The sequence below is a fragment of the Zootoca vivipara genome, chromosome 6 (genome assembly GCF_965207765.1).
Source record: "Zootoca vivipara chromosome 6, rZooViv2.hap1.1, whole genome shotgun sequence".
NCBI classification, from domain to species: Eukaryota; Metazoa; Chordata; class Lepidosauria; order Squamata; family Lacertidae; genus Zootoca; species Zootoca vivipara.
The window spans coordinates 46,374,363-46,395,440 of NC_142589.1; the positions used below are offsets into that span (position 1 = coordinate 46,374,363).

Consider the following 21,078-nt stretch of genomic DNA (forward strand, 5'->3'; position numbering starts at 1 on the left):
TTAGACCAACATGGAAGTGCAGAGTTTCCTCTGCTTTCAGACAGTAAAATGGTAGAACTGACTTTTCTCTGTCCATTAGGTGTTTGCACACACAACTGCATGCATAGAATTGCAAATACTGTGAGCTTTAAGTAAATAAACTCTTTGTCTTGAATAAAACTGTTCAGGGTAAGGGCCTACCTGTATATATAATGAAGCACATTTATGTCACAAAGATGAACAAATAAATGTCTTTCTGCCTTAACTCACCAGTGTTTTTTTCCTGCCTCTTGTTTTACAATAATGGTTACTTAAACCCTTTGCCATTTCATTTCTCTATTGAAAAGAAATAGTTGGGTCTAGAAAGTGGATTATACTGTGAAATGGAAAAGCAATGTCACACTTTTCACTAGCCTCTGTCAAATTGCTGTAGTGCAATAGCCTTTGGCTGTGTGGATGGAGATAGCATTTCTTTTTTATTCCTTGCCTTAAAACCAAAGTAGTGAGAAAAGGTATGGTTTTGTCCTGATGCGAGGGGTTTGCAAATGATGGGGGGTGACTGCAGGAGACGTAGCCATGCTGGCATTCTTTCCCCAGGGCTATGTAAGCATGGCTATGGTTTAATATGGGGTGCATGAGCGTACCCAGCACAGGGCAGGGGGGCAGCTGCCCCCCCAGAAGCAAAAAAGGGAGAGCACAGCGAAACGGCAGCAGCGGCAGGCAGCGAAGCTGCCTCCGTCGAGGGAACCCTGGACCTGGGCTAACTTCAGCCCACACTCCTTCAAGTCCACACTTTTGTTTGTGCCACACCTAGAAAGCTCAGGTCCAAGCAGCTTTCCCTTTGCCATGCTCACTTTCAAGGGGAAACCCCCTCTTTAGATTGGAACAAATGGCAATCTGGGGGAAACCCAAATTGCTGTTTGCTCCAACTGCAGTTTTCACTGGGAAAGCAGCAGGACAAGAGGAAGTGTGGATAAGCCCTGTGTTTCAGAGCGTCATTTGTTAATGGACAAACACCAAACCCATGAAGGTTCTTAGAGGTCATATAAAAAGAAAAGGCTACTCATTTTAATGTATGGCTATCATACCTCTTAGATCTAAGCCTCCAAATAATTATAAGATTTTGCTGCCCTGCTAAGAGAATAATTATAGTTTGAAGGCTGTACTTGATGTATCTTAACTTCTTTTTTAAGTTTGTGGACTATATTTAGCCCATGTTTACTGTAAAGGAAAATTCTACATTATAAGAATATTATTTTTAAAGTCTATAAAATGCAGTTGGCATTCAGCAGGGAGGGCTTTTTACTCATCAGTAGGAAGCTCATCTGTATCTCAGGTAGGCACACCTGGCAGAACTATACTGCCACACAATTGACCTATGTTTTGGGGTGAGGAGGGAAATAATTATTTATTCCACTATGTTTTTTTAAAACAATAATAATAATAACAACAACAACAACACAGGAGTTGGGGAATAACTCTTCTGATTGAAGAATCACGATGGAATAATAGAATTATATTTTCATAACCAGCCAGAGTTCTAATGCTAAGGCTCCCTATTTTCAGCAAATTAGTTTTAGGACATAAGCCAACATTCAAAAGCACAAATATACCATTGTCCCAGTGTTGCAAAAAAGGAATTTTGGATTGTGCTTGATTGCAATTCTGCAACCTTACAGCACTAATACAGGTGAAACTCAGAAAATTAGAATATCATCGAAAAGTGCATTTATTTCAGTATTGCAACTTAAAAGGTGAAACCAATATATGAGATAGATGCATGACATGCAAAGCAAGATATGTCAAGCCTTTATTTGTTGTACAGTAATTGTAATTATTTGTCGTTAGGCGGGTCAATTATAAATGGAATGTAATTAATGAAATGTAATAGCAATGTTTATTTTTGTATTATTGTAACTATTTGTTTTATTACTGTGGAATTTCCAAAAGAAAGCATTTGTAAAAATTAAAAGAAAAATAATAAATAATAAGTTGCATTACTGAAATAAATGCACTTTTTGACAATATTCTAATTTTCCAAGTTTCACCTGTATGCAGTGCCCTGTCTGCAGTCTTAATATATTGCATTTTAATTTAATAATAATAATAATATATTGCAATATTTAAAACACAGCAAATTCACTGTTCCCCCCCAATAAACCTGTGAAAACTACCTGTGAATAGCTTTTTTTCTCCCCCAAACCCCAAATGCTGAATTGTGTTGGACTCAAAATACTGTCCCTTATTCTTGTGCTGTAGCAATTCCTATGTCCCATGATTTGGTCCTGGTTTTCCTAATATTTTTAGGAAATTGGGAGGATTGGCACAATTGTAACTCATGTGCTGCATCAATCAAAGCTAATCAAGGCCATAGCTGCCAAGTTCTCCCTTTTTTAAAGGGAAATTCCCTTATGCTGAATAGGCTTCCTCGCGAGAAAAGGGAAAACTTGGCAGCTATGATCAATGCATCCTTGCTTTACAAAACTGGCATCCATTGTTGCAAGATTGGCTTCATGGTTCCTTGACCTGCTGCAGAGACAGTAATTTCAGTATCCCCTGTAGTATTTGAGTCTTGCAAAAAGCTTTCATTAATGGGGATTGGAGGGATTTCCTTCTGGTGGCAGCCGTTCTTATCCTGGGGCCAAAGGAGTGTGCTCTGGAGGGCTTCCTAATGGGAAGAGCTTCTCTGGCTGTTTGTGCTACCACTGAAAGGGGCAGCTGGGAAGGCCAGGTGTGCCAACCAAAAACCACCCATGGTGCTTTGGGGCTCCAGATATTGGGAGAAAGAAGGACCACCTTAATATATAGTCATTCTGAATTATAGCAACCTACTAGAACCAAAACAGCCTAAGAAACCAAGAGTACCCCTTAAGTCCCAGCTCTCTGGCCTCACTGGTTTAAAATTGGTCGCTGCCAATTAATTGAGATGATCAGTCCTGTTGAGTTTAAAGTCCACTGCCCTATTATTAATGCAATTGCCCTTGCTACTATCACAATTTTACAAGGACAGTTCAAACCATGCAGGTGTTCGTATTGCATTTAGAAAAGCAATGATTTGGAATGGAAGATAGCTTGAATGTAATCTAAATTCAGTGCAAAGGAAAAAGTCAAACAGCTCTGAAGACGAGACAAAATAGCTGAGCACCATGGACAAGTCAAAGGGCGATACATGATTTTTGTATTTGCTTTTTCACCGTATTATTCATACCAACTTTTTTTTCACTCTTCTGCTTTACTTTTTTAATTGCATGGCTGTAGGAGACTGCGTCCGTGCTGTCCCCTTCCTCAGTTCTCTTGACTGCCGTTGCTTCATGCTTTGAAGGAGGCTCCAGATGCAAATTGATTACATTGCCTTCTTCTGGTCTGAAGACCAAAAATGCATTTAAGGTTATACAGCTCAAGTTGTTAGGAGGATTGCCGTGGATTACTCTGGGCAGGCCGATCTCATTATATTTCAGGATGTCAGGTTCTGTCTGCTGTTGTGAGTACTTGATTTCATATTCCTTTATTGGCAAGCTCCTTTTTTCACCTAGGAATGTTTGGATAGAGTCTAATTTCCCTCTCATTCTGTCTCCCTCGGCATGGGCTGTCATCATTGGGACATAGTTGTATGGTTTGATGCACGAAACTTCAATCTTTTTGTTGCTTGAATCTGGTTCTCCTTCAGTAAATTTGCAATCCATTTTTTGTCTCTCTCTTGCCAACTGTGTTACCCAGGCCGTGTTTTTCTTATTAGCAGGCACCATATTCTGGTGAGAGATGCTTGAGACTGTTTTGGTTACTCTTGGTCTCTTGGTCTCTTGTTGGATCTTACAGCATGTGAAAGGAGTAGCTCTCCCCCAGCCTTGTTCCTGGAAGGAAAGAAGGGAGGGGAAAAGATGGTGCCTTTAAATTCAGAGTCTTGAGGCCGTACCAAAAACATGAATCTTTCACTTTGACAAAAAAACACTTAATATAATAAATTTCACCAAACCTCTATACAAAACTTGTAGTGAATTTTGGCCAAATTCTTCTTAAACTTTTCAATGTCATGTTAGGGAACTTTTCCATGTAATCTAGGACTTTCATTTGAAAAATCAGAATTTTCCACTAAATGTTATATTGGATATGTGCTGCTGGTGATGATTTATTGAACCAAGTTAGTAATGAAATCTTATAAAAAGACCCAATGTCAGCCCTCTGGGGGCCACTTGCCAAAGTGTAAAAGCAGGTGTAGTCCTTTTTTAACGGATACATTGGGGTGGGAGTCCCAGGAGTGTCACCAAAAAATATTCTGGTATAACATAATCACAGTAGGGTGTCCACAGAACTGGTCAGGTTTTTTTAAATGGATAAATTCAGGTGGGGAGGAATCAATGATTATTTGGATCTAAAGAAGGCTCTATATCTTTAAAGCTAAATGATTACCATATTAAATTCTGCTGTATTCTCACATTCTTTGTGATATACATTATGCATGCTGTTATCCCCCTATTTTTCCACATTTGATATGATGGTGATTAAAAAAACAAACTCAATTGTTTAAAAGAAAACCAATAAAGTAGTATGATTTTTAAAAAGATATTTTTTAAAAAAAGAATGAAATCACAGCTAAAACAAAAGTCCAACTAAGAAAAAACTGTTACATATATATGCTATGTTAAAAGCTAGTTAGCAACACACACTTGTGTTAGTATGTAATGCTACACACACTTACTTGTGTATGTAATCCTATATACACTTACTTTGGAGCATGCACCATTGAGTATTGGATTGTGGCATTTGTTCTCTTTGTGCAGGGCAGAAAAGGGTAGTTAAAACAAAGGGCATGACCCAACGAATGCTAAGATACTTTAAAAGCCCCTACTTATTTTCAGTTAGCGTTATGAACATGCTTAAATCTTTCCCACTGAAATCAGTGGAATATGCAGCCTGGCCCTGGACATACCTACGCAGAAGTGGGTCGCACTGTGTTCAAGGAGGGGAATTGGGGTCCAGCCATCTCTGGAGGGCCACAGCCTTCCCCCCACACCACACCCTTGACTAAGTAATACAAAACTCATACTTTGTTCATTGTAATGCCAAATTGCTTTTTGAAGTTTTCCTAACTGCAGCATCAGAAAGCATGACTTGTAAGTACTATCAAGCATGGCTTTTCAGCTCACTTTTCAGCTGGTAAGTAACAAGACCAATCATTTTAAATTTGCTGAAAAGTAGCTGCTATTTATTTTGGTTCACTTATCAATGGAATCAATAGAAAAGCAACTTCAAGTTTATTTACGCTCACAAAGAATTAAAATTTATTTACATTTTTATTCTGCTTGTAATTTTGAAAAATGAAAACACATATTAATTGGTCCTTAAGTATGACATGTTATTTTCTGTAAAGCCATTATTTTACAAGGTACAAGTCTACATAGGTGAAGATTGACAACCATTTAACCACATATCTGCATTTTGCATGAGAGGTAAATCTTTCATCCACTTGGCCTAACAGGGTCACACAGGTAACTGACTCAGCAAGTGGTTATGGCTATAGCATGGTTAAGCAACCACTTTGTAAATGACTATTTGTATCCACCCATTATCCAAAACTTTGCTTAAGCCCTGTTTTGTTTTGTTTTAAACTGGAGCACAGAGTTTCACAATTCTTAGCAGTAAATGTGATGTGCAATGAGGGTAGCAGGAAGCCCTTCAACAGCGTTCACTAAAACCAGCATTTCTACAGAAGTGGTAGTAGGGTTCTACAGAAGAGGAAGGGTTAAGTCTAGCAACAAATCCAAGAAAAGGCAATTCAAATAAAAAGTTTACAATGGTTCAAGCAATTTTGTCTCCTATAACCGGGGGGGGGTGAGGTATTCATGTCATTTAATTGGTGGTTGACCCCAAAAATCTTTTGCCCCACACTTGTAGAAATAGGTGTGGTTTCTTAAATATCTTGCATGTTTGTTACAACATTTCTGTCAGTCACTGTTTTAATCCCTTCTTTGTAGGCACTGATGAATCCTGAAAAAATGGTCATGCTATTGAACACTTTTGCTTTAAATAATTTCATGCCTGCTTTAAGAACAAGAAAGCAAGCTGCTTGTCAAAAAAAGTTCATTTTTGTCAACTAGCCTACTGTGTTCTTGCATGAGGTTTATGCACATGAATTCCTGGTGAGAGCCCTTGCTACCATCACCAAAACAAAAAGGGAAAAGCCACTCAGCTCTCAGATTTTTTTTGCATAAGAACTGAAAATATTTGGTTCAAGGACTATGATCAGCTTATGTGAAAACTTGTTTGTTTGAAACTAAAAAGAATTTGGCAAGATTTTATAATAAAACTACTTGAACAAGTTTCTGTACAGTTGATCAAATATAAGTGGATTCCATGAATCATAGGTGAGTGACATTGGGACTCTTGCAATTGGATATCCAGAAATGTCATTACCTTCCTGCTACTCCAAATGCATCAGATAAGGTGTAGGATAATTATGGCAGATGTTGACAGGAAAATCTCTTGGATTGAAATACTGAGGAACATGCTGTCACTGTGCATACAGAAAAGTATTTTATTGAAGCTATCTAGATTATAAAGCAATGTGAGTTACCTAATTTTGCAGAGGGGGACAAGTCCTAGCTAACATAAACAAATCAAGAAGTATATACAGTCAATTCTACACACACAAATATAACTAAATATTAACTTTGCTTCCTTAGTCTTATCTACACATTGTTTGAACATTAAACATAAAAGAAAACTTTAAAAATAAACTTTTTACAACATCTAAAAACAGCTAAGGCTTTGCACAAATTGGAGGGCACTTGAAAATAGTACATCATTGTGGTAGAGACTGTGCAGACAATTTATGGTACTTTTCTAGGTTCCATTTGGTGAAGCACTTGGTCTAGGCCTGTAACTCATTGAGATAAATATAGCCCATGAGCAGCTTAGTCTGGCCTGGCAGATATTTGACAGCCTTCTATTGCCACGCTTGATAGAGAGCAAAAACAGGCATTGTGGCTATGTATGGCTCGATGACTTCCAAATTGTACGGGCTTAATTTAGGCAAAATCTGATCCCTTGCCCATCTAAGGGGCATACCTGTACTTTCCATATTCTGAGTTTGGTGCAATAGTTCAAGTATTCCTTGAGAAGACAAACTACACTGGTCATGCTGCTTCTGCAGTGGTCCTTCTCAATCAAAAGGACCAATGAGAACAAAACAGACTGAAGTAGCTTGCATTTACATACAGTGGGGATTGGAAGTAGTGAAACACCATGCCCAATTTTCTAAATAAGAACTAGCTGTGTGTACTTTTAAAGACATAAAGTTTTAGGCAAACTGGGGGCGTCATCTGGGCAATGCACATTAAGGCTCATCTCTGAGAGCCTGAGTCTATACTGTAGACTCTATTGGTTCAACTAAACATATTTAAGGATCTACTGAAACCATTATCATATTGTAAGAGGTAATCAATTGGTATTTTAATTTTGTACAGAAATGAGTGGCAGTCAACTCTATTCAAAATGGCACCTATGCAAACTAACAAATCTGCCCAGTCTGCTTTACAATGACTTTTCAGTATTTTTTCTCATTATACAGAGTGCTCCAAATAAATCCATGAATAGCCCAACAAGAAATTACAATTTAAAAAGTCAGGTCAGCCTAAAGGGCAATGCAGCTATTGCAACACGGCTGACCGTTAAGGAAGGGAATAGTCCAGAAAGCAGAGGGATCTCCTGTGTTTTTGATTCATTTCCTTGTTTGGTTCCAGTGTGACTCCTGCTTCTGGTGCAAGGGTCTTGCATCTCATTGGCTTTGCTGATTCGTGCGCCTTTTGTATGCAGAAAATGCATGCTGTTGAGATGATTGTGTCTTCGCAGTGCAATTGAATTAGACATGGTTGTCATTTTTGTATCTGGTGCAAATGCACAATGCCAGTAGCAACGATCTGGGTTTCTTGAGATGAATGAAGTCTTGGAAAGCCTTGAGTCAAAAGAGGCTATTTCATGCATTTTTATTTGCTCCTTCACTGCATTACACATTGTTTCTATTCTTTTTTCACTCTTTTGCTCTTTGGTTTTAAAAACCTGACCACAGCAACTTGTCTCAGAAACAGCATGGAATGGTTTTTCACTTGCCTGGGAAGTAACAGTCTTGCTTTTCTTTGCTGAAGGATCCAGGGTGGTTTTGAGAGTTGCATCTTTCAGAGGTGGCAGTACTAATGATGGCTTAACAGAAGCAGTTTCAGTGCCAACATGATTACATATGGGAGGCTCGTAGCCTTTTGTGTCTTTGTATTTCACAGTTTCTAGAGTTTTGGGTTTTCCTGGACTCAGTATACTATACTCCTTTATTGGCACTGTTCTCTTTTCTCCTTGGAAGAGAGGACTCTCTTTCATTAGAAAAAATCTCCTTTCACTTAAACTAGCTTGAGCATCCTTTAAGGACACTTTTCTCTTTTCTCCTTGAGATGTCTGACTAGAATATATTTTGCCATAACAGTTTTCCTTTTTAGAGTCTTCTGTTGCAGAAGAGTCTATGGTTGCACTCTGTAAAAGCAGAGTCTGTTGTTTTTCTGGAATACGCTCCGTGGCTGCGCATGTACTTAATTTGAAATCAGTTTTCAATGGTTCTGTACCCTTGGGGTCTTGTTCCAAACTTTTGTCAATAACTTGATTCAGATCTAAGCAGTAAAGGCATCCACTGACAGACTGGCATCCACTGACAGACTCACTTGTCTTTGCTTTTCTAGCTTTCTTTTGTAGCTGAAGATAAGCAAATGGGGCTGTTTTGCCCCAGCCTTGGACCTGAGAGCAAAATGATGTGAATATGTTAGTATTTAAAGCAGCAGAGCAACTAGATTTACTGGTAATCTCTTGCTAATTTTAACTGTGGGTCAATATGCAGGAAAAGATATTCTCTGTTCAAAAAAAAGTGTAATTGAAATAAGGTTCCTAGACCATTCTAAAATAATGCCCCATTAGCAAGAAAGTCAGACAAGACTGTTGAGCAGACCTTAAATGAGCCATAGAACAATGAGTCATAGAACAAGAAGGTCTAGCACAAGGCAACTCCTGACTTTTGTTTCATACCAGTCTGTTTAAATAACAAACTGTGCATATCATATTATGGCTAATTTTTAGTCTCAAATGGGAGGACCAAAAGTTATGATTCACGTTCTTAATGCTTTCTTTACAGCTCTTCAGTAACACAGCATTCCTGCCAATGGGACAGCAGAAGACAGAGTATTTGAATATCTCAAAGACAGTTTACTGGGCACATGGTAGCAAAACAAAAAAGTGGAAAGTGTGGTGCTCTTTTTTATTTGTCCTTTCTAAGTGCTTGTCTTCTAAGTTTTTATTATTTCCTTCCTAATGTTTCCAGTAGAAAGAAAAATACATATGTCCGTTCCAAGGTTGACATATATTCAACTCAATTTATTTATTGGGCAGGGATATGGAAAGGATTTAGATCCAAACCAACCCTTTTCTTTGCTCCAACCAACATTTGAACTCTGACATTAGTAACGGCCACAGAGACCATAGTGACTGGAAGAGGCCTTATAAGGTTCTCCACCCTCAACTTGGAGATTTGAAACATCCAATGGCCCCCTGGCACACCCTCCCAGGGACCATAGGATCTAACCTCAATACTGAATAATTTTTTTAAGTAGTAGAAAGTATAAAATACCATTTTATAGAAGAAAAAAGCAGACAATGGACTGAAGCAATTACAGTATCTGTACAGTACTTCAATGCTCCATACACACATACTATACTATACTATACTATACTATACTATACTATACTATACTATACTATACTATACTATACTATACTATACTATACTATACTTCAGTGCACAACTGGAGGTGCTGTACCTCTAGAAAACACAAGTTGCTTTTCTCCAGAACAGCCCCATTGCCAGGCGCAACAAGTGTTCTGATCAATCCTTTCATTATTATTTTTTTAAAAAATAGTGAATATTATATCTACCATGAAGTTCTCAGGGCACCTTACAGTAAACTCACAAGTTATTTTCAATTCAGTTTTGAGGACAAGCCCTCCTAAGGCAGCGTACCATCACATTTAAACTAATACAATAAAACCACACCACAATTAATATAAACAGCAACAGAATAGAACATGTGAAACAAATAAAAGCCAGCAACACCATCTCTAAATAGTTGCACACAACAACCAAAAAAATCTCTTTAAGGCCCATTTAAAACTCTGAAGCAGGAGGCCAATTAAGTTCTTAAGGGAGGGAGTTCCAAAGATGCAGGACTATCACTGAAAAGGCCCTATACTTGGTTTCCAGAAATCTGATTGGTCTACCTGTAAAGATAGTCATAAATGGAAATAACTTCACCCAAAGCAAAAAAAAGTATGAATAATCTGTGCCAGGCAAAACTCTGAAGCATGGTGGTATTGCTAGCATGGAGTCCTATGAACCATACAAAAGCCAAAATAGGTACCATCACAGCAGCCAGGCTGAGCTCTTGTAAGCAAACCCTTAGGTTGTGTTAGCTTTGCTTCTGGGAACAGTTATGGTTCTGAAAGCTGCCACCTACTAGTCTGTCAGCATAAATGCCTGTTATGAGCCTGAGTTTGAATACAAGAGGGAAAGCTGGATCATGCACTCCTGGCTATGTGAAAGGACAGCTTTGCTGTTTGGTCAATAATTCCTGGTCCACTGGAGTAACATAAACTACATCTCCATGCCCATGAAAGACAACCATTGCAGAGTAGCCTACTGCCACATTCCTAATTATGACAAAACCAGACCACACTGGCAAACTCCTTCAAATATGATCCAGTCCAATTTTTTGCTCTGAAACAGGATGCCTTATCTCCTAACTAGAATCTTAGTTAATAGAACTGAATTTTTATTGTTTTGAAATTGTTACGCTTGCTCTGCTACATTGTAAGCTGCTTTAAGTAGGATATAAAACAGGCAAAGGACACCCAGAGAAGGGCCTCCGAAGAGAATCTCAGCATTCAGGCAGCGGTCCTGCAGACATCTGCAACCTGAGCTACTCAGCTTTAAAGGTTAACAACAGGACTATGAATTGTATTTGGAAATAGACATCTAACCATTGAATATGTTTATACACTGGTGCAATGTGTTCCATTCGACCAAACATATCATGGGCTAGTTGTGGCTTCTCAGTAGTTTTCTAAGGCATCCTCTTCCATCTGAGTCTGGATAGGTTAGTTGATTAGAGCATGATAATGCCAAGGTTGCAGGTTCGATCCCCTTATGGGACAGCTGCATATTACTGCATTGTAGGGGGTTCGACTAGATGATCCTCAGGGTCACTGCCAACACTACAATTCTATGATGACATTGCATTAGCTTAACATAAGAAAGTCATCTAGAGGAGGGGTGAAAACTGGCATAGCAGCTGAAAGTGGCATAAAGTGCTTCATGCAACATCTCACTTGGGCACCCAGATATAAGAACAGATCTAAACAAATCTCCAAGCTTTGCACCTAATTCTTCATGGAAATGCAAAACCACCCAAAATAGACTCAGCATATCAGGCAAAACCACTTATAAACCAATTATAATCAGTACCCCCATCTTGTCTGGATTGAGCTTCAGTTAGTTAGCTAGCATGCATCCAGTTCATGCAACCCAGCCAGATGGACAGGGTATAAATAATAATAATAATAATAATAATAATAATAATAATAACAACAACAACAACAACTACTACTACTACTACTACTACTACTACTACTACTACTACTCATTTCAGACATCACTTCATCTTACCCACCACCACTTTTAATTTTACAAGAAAATGCCAGAACCTTACTCCAGGATCCCAAAGGACCTCAGGATTTCCATACAGAAGAGATTCTAAACAGCATAAGAGACAAAATAAATCCCTGCATAATACATTAGTGATGATCTCTCAGCACCACATTCTGAAAATGGCTCTCCACATAGGAACTGAAGCACAATGTCCCTGGAAATATACACCAGAATAATATCATAACTGATGGTAACAAAACCTGCTGAGAGATTTAGGAAAGATACCACGGTTGCAATCAGGGTTGTGATAATTACCTACTAGATAACTTTAATTCAAAAATGAGAAATTAGCAATCAATAGATGGAACAGTCTGCAGGTTAAGAGAAGGTACATATCTACTTCCTTCAAGGTGGTATGGATTGCTCCCTCTCACGAGAAAGCATTACTAGACCTTGCTTATCATTCTCTTCCCCAAACACTTGCAAGCTGTTATAAGCTAGGAAATGCAAAGTGTGTATACAAGGAAAGGATTGACTCTGGATGAAGCCACTGGCAGGATTGCAGCCCTAAAAATAAGGTCCATGTGGACATAGCCACAGGGCTTCTCAATTATACACAGAAATCAGGACACAAAGCAGAGCTCAAAAAATGTAGTAAACATGAGCCTAAAAATAGAGTAAAAATGGCATGGCAGTAGGAAGAAAAGCTTTGACATTTGCTTCACAATCCAAAATACAAGAAAACTGTAAAAGTAATTACACAAGAGTATAACTAACTGCAGTCATATGAAGACTTACTTGGGCATAAAGGTAAAGGGACCCCTGACTGTTAGGTCCAGTCGTGGACGACTCTGGGGTTGCGGCGCTCATCTCACATTATTGGCTGAGGGAGCTGGCGTACAGCTTCCGGGTCATGTGGCCAGCATAACTAAGCCGCTTCTGGCGAACCAGAGCAGCGCATGGAAATGCTGTTTACCTTCCTGCTAGAGCGGTACCTATATATCTACTTGCACTTTGACGTGTTTTGAACTGCTAGGTTGGCAGGAGCAGGGACTGAGCAACGGGAGCTCACTCCATTGCGGGGATTTGAACCGCCAACCTTCTGGTTGGCAAGCCCTAGGTTTAGACCACAGCGCCACCCATAAATGCAGACTGACTTATTTCCATGCATAGCGCCAGCTGCACAAATGACATATAATGGGAAAGTGTAGAGTACCCTGAGCAAAGAATTAAAGTACTGCTACATATAACCTGAACCAAATCATAAATACTATTATTATAATAATTTCATCAAAAGCATTGTCTAATTTAAGGATTATCTTTTATGTAAATTTAGGAACCCAACACTACTGACTTTAGTCTGGACAGGGTGAAATTATTAATACCTATTATTTTTATTTTTATTAATTCCTTTGTAAATAGATCAACAAGATTCTTGCAGTTCCTTAAAAGATTAACACGTTTATCATGGCATAGGTTTTTTATGAATTAAAGCTCTGTCTATCTCCCAAATGCTTTTATCATGCTAAATAGACTTAACATGTCTCAAGTTTTGTTTTTAAATATTTATTTTCTTTAAAATAATTTTATCCCACATTTGAGTATATAAACTTTCTAAGCAGCTAAGAAAGTTTAAGAACTACAATACAGAAACAATACAAACCATAAGAATGTCAACAAAAGTAGCCAGCAGCAAAGGAAGTGTTAAAACAATTAATTAAAAATTCAGGAGAATACAGTTGTATGAACCTCATTCTAAAGGTTAAGAGTAGGTGCCAGTCAATTTATCCCTGGAGAAAATATTCCAAAACCAGGATACCACTATCTGATTGCCACCCACTTTCCATCTGAAAGTGGAAGTACCGGTAACCAAAGCAAGGCCTCTGATGAATGTCTTAAAAGTCAAGCAGGTTCATATAGGAGTAGTCAAGCCTTCAGATACTCTGGTCCAAAGCCATATGAGACTTTATATGTTAAAACCTGTCACAACCAGTATCTTGGAAAATCCTTGAAATCAAATTAGAAGCCACAGAAAACTGGCAAGCTACATTCCAAGTGGCTTGTTCCAGTCAATAGTTTAGTTGCCATATTCTGAAGTAGTTTAAGATAACAAATAGTTTCCAAAGGCCTCTCCAAGTCCACTATAGTAGTCAGACTTCGATTTTCCACAGCATGTATGGACAAGGCAAAGCTAACTCTGTCTAGGCAGGGCCATAGGTAGTATTGCAACTTAAGGTGAGGGAAGGTGCATGCATCCGCAGCTGCAACATTTATATTGAAAAGAATCAGCAATGGAGACCTGTATAGCTAAATGGACTTCTGCAACGGTATCACCTGATGGACGTGAAACCAAGGATATAATTTTTATATTTATCAGAATGTACATTTGGTCACAAAATGCTTCAACTGATACTACATTTGAATCAGCCCCTAGGAGACAAGTGGTGCCCATTTATAAACCACATTATATTATAGCAGATTCTTTTTAATGGATAATTGGTGACTGAAAGTATAAATGTTCACAACATAAAATTCTTACTCACAGCTTCCTCCCATCCTGTTCCATTAATACAATCCAAAGACCTTTCCTCTTGTTCATTTATGCTGTTACTGATGCTTAGAAGGGTGTAAATCTGATTCCTCTCCCGCCTCTCATTTGGGTAGGTGCAGCGCAATTCTGTTTCCACAATTCTTGTATTTCCAGCGACTCTTTCAGACTCTATTTCATTTTGCTTCTGTTCAGAGGAAGTCATTACACTTGCTGACTCTGTAGGTTACACACGTTCTGCCTGTGTTTTAAGGATTTTTTAAAAATAATAATAATACTGCAGTTAGACAATTTATAATAGCATGAATGAAAGAAAATTGGTATGTTTATTTTTTTACTGACCAGGTGTTGCTTGGTGATACCAAGTAATTTTACCTCTAAAATCCTTTAACAGAATACAAGAATACCCCATCTGACAGGAGTCCTGCTGACTCAGGAACTGCATAGCAGCTGTGGATCTCAAATCACAGCACCTACATTATTTCTAGACTTGTATGATAAAGAAGGGATTGAATAAAATTTTGGTTTAAGATGAGAGCTATGATGGTAAGCATTCCTTATTTCCTATCTCACCCCTTCTAGCCTGGAACAAAGGAGCAGGTTTTACTCCTCTCTACCCAGGGCGAATTTCTCAACCCTGCAGCCAAGCTGAATGATGCCCAGGGAAAATCAAACCTGCCCAGTAGTACTGCCTCCACTCCTGAAAAGTTTTCCAAATCTAAGTCAGGATCCACTCCTTGTTCTCCAAGTCCCAAACCCACAAATTACTCGGTAGTGAAACCAAGCAGCCAGGTACCAGATTTAGAGCAAAGCCTACCATAAGAAGCCACAGCAATAGATAAAGACAAATACTTTATTAAGAGACCACAAGACTAAATAGAATCCTTTTTATACTAAAAACTACAATGTAAGAAACAAAAAAACTTTTGGGACTTCAGGTACAGACCAAAAAGAACAGCATTAGCTTGCCGCACCCTACCACCAGCCTCATAGTCACAGATCCCACCAGCAAGCTACATCCAGGTCGTTGCAACTTCATCTGAATGGGGGCCCCAAACTAAGTCAAAGACCACTTTTTAATACCAAAAAGCCTGGTTACAAGAAGGCAGATTTTTGCCAATCACAGCCTCTAGGGCAGGGGTCCCCAAACTACGGCCCCCGGGCCGGATGCGGCCCAATCGGCCTTCCAATCCGGCCCGCGACGACCCCCGCCGCCCGCTGCCGCCGCCCGCTCTCACGGCGCGCGGCGCAGCGACAATCTAAAAAATCGGCAAAAAAATCGCCGAAAATCCTTTGTGCGCATGCGTACAGGCCTCTCCCGACCCGGAAGAGGTCATTTCTGGTGCACTTCCGGGTCGGGGAGGCCCATACGCATGCGCACAAGCGATTTTCGGCGATTTTTTCCCCGCCCGTGTGCGTGTGCGCATGCGCACGGGCGCGCACTCCCCCGCCCTCCGGCCCGCTGCGCGCGCACTCCCCTGCCGTCCGGCCCACCGCGCGGGCGGCGCGGCGGGCACCGGCCCGCCGCTCGGTAAGTCTGGGGACCCCTGCTCTAGGGCCTAATTTTCCCAACATTAGATAATGTACATACTGGAAAACTATCCAGCTGCTGCTACAAAGTTCATTTTTGCACCATTTCTATGACCATGAGCAGGGGTTGGCAAGGCTTACCAGGCATGTGCCAGATCACTGCACCGGATCACTCCTGTGGAGATCCTCCGACCTGGGCCGGCGCAGTGGAATGCCGAAAATTGCATCTGTGCATGTCCTTGGCGTTGGAAATCGCTTCTGCGCATGCCCAGACGCCAAAAATTGTGCCTGTGCAAAAGCAATTTTCTGCGTCTGGGCATGCGCAGAAGCGATTTCCAGCACTGCAGACATGCGCAGATGCTATTTCCAGCATCTGCAAATGTGCAGAAGCGCTTTCCAGAGCCGCAGAAGAGAGTCCCTGCACCGCGCCGGTTTAGCACAGCAGGCAGGGACTCGCCAAGCGGGCGGCTCGTGTGCCTGTTAAACAGCCTCCATGGGCTGCTTCCGGCCTATGGGCCTTAGGTTGCCAACCCCTGACCTTGAGCAATCCTGCAGCAGGCTCTCCACACTGGTGGCACATTATACTAATTAACTGGGACCTTTCCCTCAGAAAGACTACACCCAGAAGCCCAAGATGCTTCAAATAGATCAAAGAAATGGGAATTTATTTACAGGTATCATCCCTATACAGTGGTACCTTGGAAGTCAAACGGAATCCATTCCAAAAGTCCGTTCAACTTCCAAAACATTCAGAAACCAAGGAAGCTTCTGCAGCCAATCGGAAGCCGCGGAAGCCCCTTTGGACATTCGGGTTCCAAAGAATGTTCAGAAACCGGAACACTCACTTCCGTTTTTGCGGAGTTTGGAAGCCAAAACATTCGACTCACTAAGCGTTCAGGATCCAAGCTACAACTGTATTACTTTGCTCCCATCTTCCAAAAAAATCCTGCAGTTTGGTGTGTGTAAGTTGGGTGTGTGGATGTTAATGCTCCAGCCCACTGCCAAGACAGGACCAGCCACACCAACTGGCACAAGTTCCCCGAGTATCGCCCATCAGCTACATGTGCCCCGAGGAACAGTAAGGTTGTCCACCCCTGCCTTAGAGTGAAAGCAGACATCAGTTCTTAAGTGTGATGGAAACCTGTTTCCTAAAGTCCAGTGAAAAGACTGCATTGCTAGGCATTTGTTTTCAATGAAGAGAAGATCATTAAAATTTTCACCGCCTTACATAATGCTGGGGTCTGCAAAGTATTTTATTAGTTTTGGGGATGTTTTGCCTGGATTGGACAGGGAGCAGGGAACAGGCAGTTGTTCTTATGTAAAATGGGTAGCTTGTGGTGCCCATGAGAGTTTCTTCCATTTCCAAATATACTGTCAGGCCCAAAAATGTTGAGAACCCTGCAGTATAATGAATTGTTGTCTTCACCCTTAGTTTCACCTCTGTCTTTCTCTACTTCCCCCTAATGTTCTTCCTTCCCATATTTTAATACCATTTCTTTTTCTTTTAGAAAACTATTCCTCCCTCAGTTACACTGTTGTTCAGAAAACAAGCTGTCAAGTGTTCTCACGGCAACCATGCCCATAGCTCAGCCCCTCATTTCAGAACATGCTGACATGTCCCAGTTAATTGCAGGAAGGTGGAATGTAGTCAGTGCACAGTCAGAGGCACCCTTCTCTTAAAGCAGGCCCCCCAAACTTCGCCTCTCCAGATGTTTTGGACTACAATTCCCATCTTCCCCGACCACTGGTCCTGTTAGCTAGGGATCATGGGAGTTGTAGGCCAAAACATCTGAAGAGCCGCAGTTTGGGGATGCCTGTCTTAAAGCACCAGTTACCTATGGGAAGACATTGAGGCTGGTCAGGAGCACCCTTATTTTTAAAAATCTCAGTTGTGTATGGCTAGCCCAGTGTTTCCCAAACTTGGGTCTCCAGCTGTTTTTGACTACAACTCCCATCATCCCTAGCTAGCAGGACCAGTGGTCAGGGATGGTGGGGATTGTAGTTCAAAAACAGCTGGAGACTAAAGTTTGGGAAACACTGGGCTAGCCCAACCTTTCTCAACCTTAGGTCCACAGATGTTGTACTACAACTCCCCTCATCCCTGCCCACTGGTGTTGCAGTCCAACAACATCTGTGGACCCAAGGTTGAGAAAGGTTGGGCTAGACCACGTTTCCAAAACTTGGGTCTCCAGCTGTTTTTGAACTACAATCCCCATCATCCCTGACCACTGGTCCTGCTAGCTAGGGATGATGGGAGTTGTCCAAATACAGCTGGTGAGCCAAGTTTGGGAAACACTTGGCTAGACACTATGGGCAGAGTAAGAGTTCCAGTTACTTTGTGGGGGCGCTCTGCACGCGCTCAGAGGTCCCCCGCCTCGCCTTGCTTTCCCGAACTGCCCCCGTGGCGTGGCTCCAGTGTCGGCCCGGGTCCTCCGCCCGTCCCCCTCCTCTCTCTGGCCCCCTCGGACTCACCCCATAATAAGGCCTCCTTTTGGCGTTCCTCGTGCCCCTTCCTCCGCCCCCCGCAAGTCTTGTCACCCGCCTCAGCCTCCTCCTTCGCCTGCCAGTCCCTCACGCGGGACCCAGAGAGGGAAGGAGGGGAACACGGCGACGAGGGCACACCGACGGACGGACCCGGTTGTTGAGCGGCGGCGGCGGCGGCAGCACTGGCGCTGCTCCGGGAGGTGGGGCCTCCGGTGCGCTCACAGTCCCCTCGCCGCCCCGCGCCTCTGTCGCCGTCACCGCCCGCCCCCTCCCTCCTCAAAGCCGTTGCCCCGGGAGACGGGAGCGGTCGTTGTGAGGGAGGGGAGGAAAAGGGGCGGGGCCAAGGGGAGGCGGCGGCGGTTTAGGAAGCCAGGCCTGAGGGGGAGAAGTAGCGAACAAAGGGGGGGGGCGAGAGGGGCTCATTACCAGCATTATTCCTTGCATTTATATCCCCCCTTTTCCTCCAAGGGATTCAGGGTGGGCCACACGGTTCGCCCTCATTTAATCCTCACAACAGCCCTGCGAGGTGGATTGGGCTGGTTACTGGCCCGAACAAAGTCACCCAGCGTGTGACTTCCATGTGGCCGAGTTGGATTTTGGACACCAGTCTCCCTTGGTGCTAGTCCCACATGATAACCGAGTCTGACAGTTACCGCCCTGGCTCTCAGCATCAGCATCATCCCATAAGCTCTGCAAGTTGAAAGCTAGCACATCAAGAAGTGAGCCAAGACAGAACATTAAGATAAAGAGTCCCTCCACCATGATGATTTTGGCCAGACTCAGTGTGTAACACTACTAGGCCAATGGCCCTTCTTGGATCGAGAGTTGTTGGGAGAGGGAGCTTTGCAGCAGCCAGAGGGAAAGGAGAGCTTAGCCCTTCCCCTGGCAACTGTTCACCCCATAAAACTGCCCCTCTCTGCTCCCCATCAGAAATCTGAACATGTGTTTCCATCGCAAATACAGATAGGACAGGCCACACGTGCAACAAAATTCAGCTTCAAAAATGTATTGCTACTAGCAGCGAGGGTCAAGAGAGTCACTCCTTTAGCAATTTTCCGCTATGTCGAGATAATCTGTCACCTGGGAGTAAACATGTCAGTTCAGCTTCCTATGTGGCTGACTCATACAGCGAGCACCGTGCACTCAGAAGAAATCAGAAAAATGTGTTATGAGCTGTACGTTTGAACCCACATCATGTCTATGAAGCCAGCAATACCCTACTGAGAGAAATGAAGCCTTTTGCGTGGAGACAGGACACCTGTCTATTTAAAATGCATATATACCTTTCACCCATATACTCAGCTAAGAACCTGTCACACCAGGAAGTATAAACATATTAGTTTATTACACAGAAACAAAAGACAGTGGGTATATGGGTGTTGCTTTGGACAGCAAGTTTTACAATTAAAAGTCTTAAAAGGAGTTCCCAGCTATCCAAAAACCTGGAGCATGAGATGCAGTTTCACACTAAAGAGAAATTAAAGAAATTAAAATAAGGGAAGTGTAACTGATCTTATGAGCAAGTGGAGTGGAAAGTCAGGAATCTGAGCTCTGTGCCTTCTGACAGGCCACATTCACACCATATATTTAAAGCACAATGATACAACTTTAAACAGTGATGGCTTCCCACAAATAATTCTGGGAGCTGCAGTTTGTTAAGGGTCCTAAGAATTGTTAGGAGACCCCTATTTCCCACGCACAGCTACAATCCCCAGTGTTTCATATGGGAAAATAAGTAATGAATAATAATTTTATTATTTATACCCCACCCGTCTGGCTGGGTTTCCCCAGCCACTCTGGGCGGCTTATATCTAAAAAATAATAAAAACATCAAGCATTAAAAACCTCCCGATACAGGGCTGCCTTCAGATGTCTTCTAAAAGTTGTGTAAGTCTTTATCTCCTTTACATTCCACACGGAGGGCGCCACTACCAAGAAGGCTGGTTCCCTGTAACTTTGCTTCTTGCAGTAAGGGAACCAGCAGAAAACCCTTGGAGGAGGACCTCAGCTTCTCGGCTGAGCGATGGGGTTGGAGATGCTCCTTCAGGTATACTCGGCTGAGGCCGTTTAGAAAAAGCCACAGCTGTTTTAAGTCGTGCTTTAAATGTATGGTTGTGAAGTCACCTTGGGCTCTCCCTCAGAATCCTACACCAGCAAGGAAACAAATCTTTCACCTGTTCCTTTGCTCTGTGCAGTCAAGTAAAGGTAAGTAAGCAAAGGAAGAGTGGTTGGAGTTGTTTGCTTAGGGTTTACGTATACTTCGATTAAACCTAATTTCTATGGGAAGGGAAGGGGCTTACCTAGTGAGTGAGTAACACAACACCAAAACCTTTGAACTGTTGTTTGTAACTTCTGGTTTACTACTACCTTCCTGAGATACAAGTTTGAAATGAAGAGGACACAACCTTTATATTTACAGTTCCTGGATCATAAATTTAATCTTAGAAGAGATATTGTCTGTGTGAAATCTGGTTCCTGCTTATAGGTGGTTTATAACTAGATATTTCTGGTATATACAAAGTTAGGTTCATATTGTTACAAAGTTTAAGGTAAGAATTAACATACCTGTAACTTGTTGCTGTAATAAGACTCCACAAGCATGTTTAATTTTTATATCAGGTTTGAAAATTCAGAAAGTAAATTGCCCTTTGAACATCCTTTGAATAAAGCTGCTAAACATGTTTCTGTGACAGAGGGTGACAATCATATATTCCCAGTGCTCAGTCCTTCAGTTTTTCATATATTTTCTTTTCTGCTATGAACTTTTATGAAGGGTTATGAACAGGTGTGTTCTGCAATAAGCTCA

At 41.6% G+C, this 21,078-nt stretch overlaps 1 protein-coding gene across 1 annotated transcript; it reads right to left on the bottom strand.

Moving 5' to 3' along the window:
- Positions 1-1,412: 1,412 nt before the first annotated feature.
- On the bottom strand, positions 1,413-18,550 carry C6H16orf46 (chromosome 6 C16orf46 homolog). The gene is made up of 4 exons (XM_088672021.1): positions 18,261-18,550; positions 14,254-14,499; positions 7,645-8,754; positions 1,413-3,830 (listed from the first exon to the last, which is right to left on the bottom strand). The coding sequence occupies exons 2-4, from the start codon at positions 14,461-14,463 to the stop codon at positions 3,135-3,137; spliced, it is 2,016 nt and encodes a 671-aa protein (XP_088528147.1). The 5' UTR covers positions 14,464-14,499; positions 18,261-18,550; the 3' UTR covers positions 1,413-3,134.
- Positions 18,551-21,078: the final 2,528 nt, after the last annotated feature.

Bases quoted from the DNA above. Each gene is read 5' to 3' on its own strand.
- C6H16orf46 (XM_088672021.1), bottom strand. From the start codon at position 14,463: ATGACTTCCTCTGAACAGAAGCAAAATGAAATAGAGTCTGAAAGAGTC. The intron at 8,755-14,253 runs GTGAGTAAGAAT...TTTTGCTCTCAG, and splicing joins GAACAGGATGGGAGGAAGCT to GTCCAAGGCTGGGGCAAAAC. The intron at 3,831-7,644 runs GTCAGCCGTGTT...CTTTCCTTCCAG, and splicing joins GACTATTCCCTTCCTTAACG to GAACAAGGCTGGGGGAGAGC.